This window comes from Acanthochromis polyacanthus, chromosome 5, assembly GCF_021347895.1.
Source record: "Acanthochromis polyacanthus isolate Apoly-LR-REF ecotype Palm Island chromosome 5, KAUST_Apoly_ChrSc, whole genome shotgun sequence".
Classification (NCBI taxonomy): Eukaryota; Metazoa; Chordata; class Actinopteri; family Pomacentridae; genus Acanthochromis; species Acanthochromis polyacanthus.
Window position 1 is genome coordinate 39852762 of NC_067117.1, and position 6489 is coordinate 39859250.

At 42.2% G+C, this 6489-nt stretch overlaps 1 protein-coding gene across 1 annotated transcript; it reads right to left on the reverse strand.

Annotated features, from left to right (window-relative positions):
- Positions 1-1100: 1100 nt before the first annotated feature.
- Positions 1101-5973, reverse strand: fezf2 (FEZ family zinc finger 2). The gene is made up of 5 exons (XM_022220761.2): positions 5848-5973; positions 4670-5548; positions 4267-4401; positions 4034-4166; positions 1101-1907 (listed from the first exon to the last, which is right to left on the reverse strand). Exons 2-5 carry the CDS (start codon positions 5432-5434, stop codon positions 1657-1659), a joined length of 1284 nt encoding a protein of 427 aa, XP_022076453.1. The 5' UTR covers positions 5435-5548; positions 5848-5973; the 3' UTR covers positions 1101-1656.
- Positions 5974-6489: the final 516 nt, after the last annotated feature.

A 6489-nucleotide genomic window follows, 5' to 3' on the forward strand; every position in this document is an offset into this window, starting at 1 on the left:
GTCAACTCTTCAAGCTTTTATCCACAAGCTGTCAAATGTCTTCTCCCTCCCCCCAATGATAATGTCACGAGTGCAATATTTATGGTTGTATGCTTATATCTCTGGTCCATATTTGTTCTTTTGTATATTTTTAATCTGTATTTAATATTGCTTTATGTATAATTTTTCTTTTAATGCTGCTAATACAGAATGTCAAACTGATTTTCATATTTTTTTGTAACAGTGACAGTAAAGACCTATTCTATTCTATTGGTTATTATTGCTATGATAACAAAATAAATATCAATGAAATGACAAACAGCAACAACATTCCATGCTTGTGACATGCACCTTGTTGGTCACGAGCTTTAAAACTCAGTAGAAAACAAATCAGAAAATGAATTTGCAGGTGTGTGTGTGTGTGTGTGTGTGTGTGTGTGTGTGTGTGTGTGTGTGTGTGTGTGTGTGTGTGTGTGTGTGTGTGTGTGTCTACACAACAGGTCAGATCTAATACATTTACAGCTGTTTTCATTGATTTCTATTGTATATGTTTTGTACTGTTTCAGCTTTGTTTGTTTATTCGTCTTTTCATTTCTAATTAATTTTGTATTATGTATTTATGCTTTTTATATATACATATTTTTAACCTCCTATGACCTGAGCTTCAGTGAGGATTGTATTTTACATGTATTTGGGATGAGGAGTAAGCAATAAATATAATGATCGGATAATATCTGATCTCTGACTATTATATTTTACTCCATTTATGAGCAATATGCTCTTTTTGGAAGGAAAAAAAAGACATCCACATGTGTAATCTATTTGTTTCATATTGTTTCTTTTTTTAAATTCTCATTATTTTTCCATGTGTGGTTATTTGTTTAGCAGGCGTTGAGTTTTATTTCTTCACTGAAGTCTTCTACTTGTGTGTTTGTTGTGTAATATATTGTCATTTATGTTTCTGTTTCATTGATTTTGTTCATGTATATAATTGCCACTTTGTGTTTTCATCGTGTGTTTTGCTGTGTGTGTTTTTACATTCCTTTGTGTTATCTTTTGCACCAAGCAGTGGAAATGCAAACATAAAAAAACAAAAAGTTTCTACATTTAGTCAGTAGAGATGTCATCATATTCTTCAGTTTTATTTTCAAATCCCTTCCAAAACAATTGCAAAAACATGGCTCAAACATTCAGTTTTCATTATAAGTTATAACTTATTTATTCACATTAACATTTTTTCTGTAAAATACACAATGTGCTCCCAGGCAGTTCACATTTTAAATAACTTTTTAAAAATTTCTTTCCATAACCTATTATTTACATTTCCATCATGGAGACAGGTGATTTGTTGCTTTAGCATAAGAAAGCAGGAAGAAATGACACATGAACAGAAAGCTGTCCTATCGTCTCCCTTCAGGTTGGGGCCTCGTGTTAAATGGACGCCGTTATTCTGCTCTTTTCTTCACTCCTTGCAGACTCACTGCTAAGACACTTGGGCAAGATCCTGAAACCGGATCAAACAGTTCTTTTTCAGGAATCATGCCCAGGTTTTATTGAATTCCCTCACCTTCTCTCTGGACTTTGAAAAGGGGTTAAGCTTGGCTACAGGTCCTGTAGTCAGACAGTCTCTCAGGGGCCTTGCAGTGTGACATGGAGTACTGAAGGTGTAGCAGTGCTTCAGCTCTGCAGCTCTCTGGAGGCCTCAGATGCAGCAGAGAAGCTGTTGTCGTGCAGCTTCCTGATGTGTTTCTTCAGGTCAAAGTTACGGCAGAAGCCTTTGCCACAGGTGGCGCAGGTGAAGGGCTTCTTGTCGTTGTGTGTGTGCATGTGGAACGTCAAGTTGTAGATCTGGTGGAAGGCCTTGTTGCAGATGGAGCATTTATACTGCTTCTCTCCACTGTGTGTCAGCTTGTGGTTCTTGTAATTTCCTGGGAAATAAAATAAGGGAACAATGAGCACATACCTGAGGGAGAAGACTGGATGCAGATGTGTCTTTGAAGGCAACAACAGCTGCCTGCAGTTTTCACGTTTCTTAATTTGATTGAAATATTTATTATTGTTTTTAATCTAAATACAATCAGCAAATAATGACTGAGTATACTCATGAGTTCCCAGACACCTAAAGTCTCCACAATTCTCCTGCCTAACACTTTTAAAACTCTGAAAAATTCCAAGAGAAAATAGTGGTGACCTTACAAGCAGCTGGTTTTGTTTTGCATTTACTTTTTAAACCTAATAAACCTGCAACTCATCCTCTCACTGTCGGATGTAATTGCAAGGTGTGAGTGACCCCAAGTTTAGGGTCACTTAGAAATATCCTTATTATTGAAAGAAAACCTTTTTTTTTTCAATGAAGATAACATTAAATGAATGATAAATCCAGTGTAGACATTGTTAATGTGGTAAATGACTATTGTAGCTGTAAACAGCTGATTTTAATGGAATATCTCCATAGGGGTACAGAGGAACATTTCCAGCAACCATCACTCCTGTGTTCTAATGCTACATTGTGTTAGCTAATGGTGTTGAAAGGCTCATTGATGGTTAGAAAACCCTTGTGCAATTATGTTAGCACATGGATAAAAGTGGGAGTTTTCATGGAAAACATGAGATTGTCTGAGTGACCCTAAACTTTTTAACGGTAGTGTTTACAGAAACTGAAAAAATAATGAGGCCAGTATGCATCACAGGAGTCATTTCTTAGAACCGTTGAAGACATCTTGGATAATTTAGGTTTACCTTGTAGGTTCCTTTAATTTTTTCCTTATTCCTGAAAGCTCTGTGTTTAAAGGCCCAGCAAGTCACTAATTTAATGTTTCAGCACAGTCTGACATATTGGAGTAAGTGTGCTGTAGAGATTTCGAAATGGTTTAATTGCGCCTGTATGCATTTCAGTTCCAAAACCAAAACATGCCCAAAGAAAGGAAGAGGAAGTAATGCTAAGCTATTCACGAGCATGGAAAACAGAGAACAAAATGCTCTCGTTTATTTTCTGCCCAATATCGACAATTCTCATGGAAAAAGCCCAGGAGGACGGTAAGACACTGTGCGCTTTAGTGGAATTTTTTTAAGCTATGATAAAAGAGGCCTCCTTTTCTTCTCTTTTCCTCCAGCCAAGGTCAGCAGTTCACTCTGAAGTCTCCTTCATTAATCAGGTTTTTGTGTGTCGAAGTCAAGAAGTTGTCAAACTTGGTCAAAATCAAGTGCAGCGACAACTCAACAAAAAAAGCCCCGATTTCCAGCTCTGCCAGGGTCTAGCAGCTGACCCAGAGCAAATGATGCCGGCTTGAAGGGAGAATTAGTCCGTGGAAAGTGACATGTCCCATTTCCACTGATCGCTGCATGCTCGTCGGCAGCCCTTCACTTCTTCCCCCTCCGTTACTCCGACAGCAGCAGCTAATATTTATTTCAGCAGCTGGTAACTTCCAGCCTCTGAGGATTCCTTCACAAGCCTCTGAGGCCACTGCATGGCTGCAGCCTCACACGGATCTGAGTGTGGAATCGGAGCTGTCATTGTTGAGAAACAAAATCTGTCTCCTCGGCCCTAATGAAATGCAGTGAAATTACTGCACATAATAACGTATTTTCCTCTTAGTCTCAAGTTCAACTGTGCAGGAAAACAAATGAAGGCACACAGCAACACTGCAAAACACTTTCCAACAGCATCACAGGATCAAATCTGGGATCCGAAAACCGCGGAGTCTCTGACTGATTCGAAATGCTGCTTTGTTTGTTTTGCCATAAATAAATGCTGATAAATGCGGGCCTTCATTTAGGAATTAATTTCACAAGAGCTGGAAACAGTTTAAATAATCTTTCTTTTTTCGAATTGAGAATACATTTGAACACGCAACAAAAGCAAAAATAAAGACTGTTTTTTTCTGTGTATATTTAGAGCAAATACATACCATCAGCAAGGAATCCTTTTAATTTAGTTTTGTTTTTTGTCTGGAGAATCAGAAACATTTTTCGGATGCTGCTGTCAGGAGTTAAAATGAAGAGGATCTGAATAATAGGATATATTTTTAAAAAGACATCAGAGCGGATTATTTACCTTTCTGGTGGAAGCCCTTCCCGCAGAATTCACAGACAAAAGGTTTGTACCCGGCGTGGATCCGTACGTGGGTGTTGAGCGTGGAGCTCCTGTTGAACGCCTTCCCACACTGGTTGCATTTATGAGGCTTTTCCTTTACACGGACGGCAGTAAAAAAATAACAATATAAACACCGTTTGAACGAATTAAAATCAACGACTCGGTTTCATAAATCAGCAGCACGGTGTTCCCACCTGTGTGTGGATGATCTTGTGTCTGCACAGCGTGCTGGCCTGACGGAAGCCTTTCCCGCACACTTTGCACACGAAGGGCCGCGCTCCGGTGTGCACCGGCATGTGTCTGGTCAGGTTGTAATGCGCGTTGAAAACCTGCAGAGCATGCCATGAACAATCTTTAAAAACACAGATTTAGATTTATTTCTAAGAATGAAATAAATACATATATAGAGCTGAATAAATTGTTTTGATAGAAAACATAATTTACATTGTTCTGACTGTAAAATCTAAATGTAAGCTATGCATTGCGTATATATAAAATGTATTATTATTATTATTATTATTATTATCATTATCATTATCATTATCATCATCAGTAATACATTTAATTAATACATAGTTATTAAAGGATAAAATCTACCTTTCCACACACTTCACAGGTAAAGTTTTTGGGTTTTCCGTCCGCACCGCCGCCGCTGCCGCTGCTCAATTTGCTGTGCGTCTTTACGCCGTTCTTCTCGGCGCTCAGGCCGTGACTCTCCTTCACTATCTGGTCCAGCTGTCCTGGCAGATGTTCCTTGTGCGGGTACTGAGGTGTGGGCATCTTGTCGGACCCCACTCCGGCCAGCTTGGCGTTCTCCAGCAGCAAGAGTCTGTGGTGCGCCGACAGAGAGGCCTGGGCCTGCGGACTGGAGAACCAGTGACCGGCCAGCAGCTCCGACTGCTGGTACGCAGAGTCCAGGTAGTTGAGATAGTAGAGCGAGCCGCCGCTGGGCACGGCCACGGCCTGGTGGATCACCTGCGGTTTCACCACCCTGCTCCCCGAAGTCAGCAGCGGCTGCTTCAAGCCCGGCTCCGCTTTACCGCACATGCCGCAGTTCCCTTTGCACGGAACGCCTGCGGAACCGCAAAAAGTTCCCCTGAAACTGGCTCTCCACAGCTCAGAGTAGTTCATCAGCGCCTTGGCTTGGAGGTCGTAGCTGAAGGGCTGCAGTGGGATCATGCAGGGGATCGGGGAGCAGAGTCCCAGCACCTTCTTCCCCTCTGACCGCTCCTCCGCGCTCCTCTTCGGCTCCGAGCTCTTGGACATGATCCGGTCTATGGAGAAGGCCAGGGTTTTGGTAGCCACGGATGGTCCCGTCCTGCCACAGGACATCACCGTCTCCAAAGAGGCAGAACTTGCCATTTTGTTCTTTTTGTTTCTGTTTTGTTTGCAGCAGTGCAGAACTTGGTGTGAGCAACTCCCGGTAGTCCGACCCGCTCCTCAGCAGCAGCAGCAGCAGCGCGTCTTTTCACTCTCCTGAGCTCCCAGCAGAAAAGACAGGAGGACACATCAGTTTAATAAGCACCTTGCTGTCACAGTGTCACGCATTTGCATTCAAATAGCCCCCCACCCCCCACCCCCCTCAACAATAGCATCCAGGGGTGATGGATTAATGCTCATTAACTAGTGCACACAAAATTAACAGGACATTACAGAACTCGTTAGGGAAAGGAGAAAGAAGAAGAAGAGGAGAGGAGAGAGGAGGGAAAAAAAGAGGACAAATAGCTGCAGCCGGAGCTCCTGGAGAATGTGAGAGCGTGAAGTTGGAGTTTTACCTCTTCAGTGGTCAGATGGGAGTCGAGAAACCAGCCGACTGCTCTCTGTCACATGTTGGCAGCGGCCGCCCCTCCTCAGCGCAGATCACTGTCTCCTCACATCAGCGGGCACCCAAACTCTTAACTGGGTGACAGGGATACGCCCTCACCAGCCCGCACGCCCTCACAGCCAAAAATGCGCGGAGGGGCTGCCACGGGTTCCAGGCTGCCATATGTCATGTGCAGCATAAATATGAAAGTCAGAAGAATGGCTGGACATGTTCTGACCGTAATGATGTTTTCATCATTAAACACGCATTGTAGCAGCTGACTGAGTCCCTGCTTTCATTTGCTTAACAACACAGTAATCTTTTTTCTCCCCAATTGGGATTTTTTTTTTCAGGAGAGAGCTCCTAATCCTCGGAGATGGGCTCCTGCTTTTCCACGGCGGCTTATATACTTACTAACTATTTGTATAAATTCGAGGACCTCCAATTTCCACCTGTTTAAGAGCACAGACTCCCTTTGGATCCTATTAAACGTTGTTCCTCCTTCCCTCTATTCAAAAGAACCAATTTTCCAGAGCGATTCAAGGCTCAGCTCAGACCAGGGAGGGGAAAAAAAGAAAGAAAAAACACAAGCTCTTTCATTTTTAGCCACTAA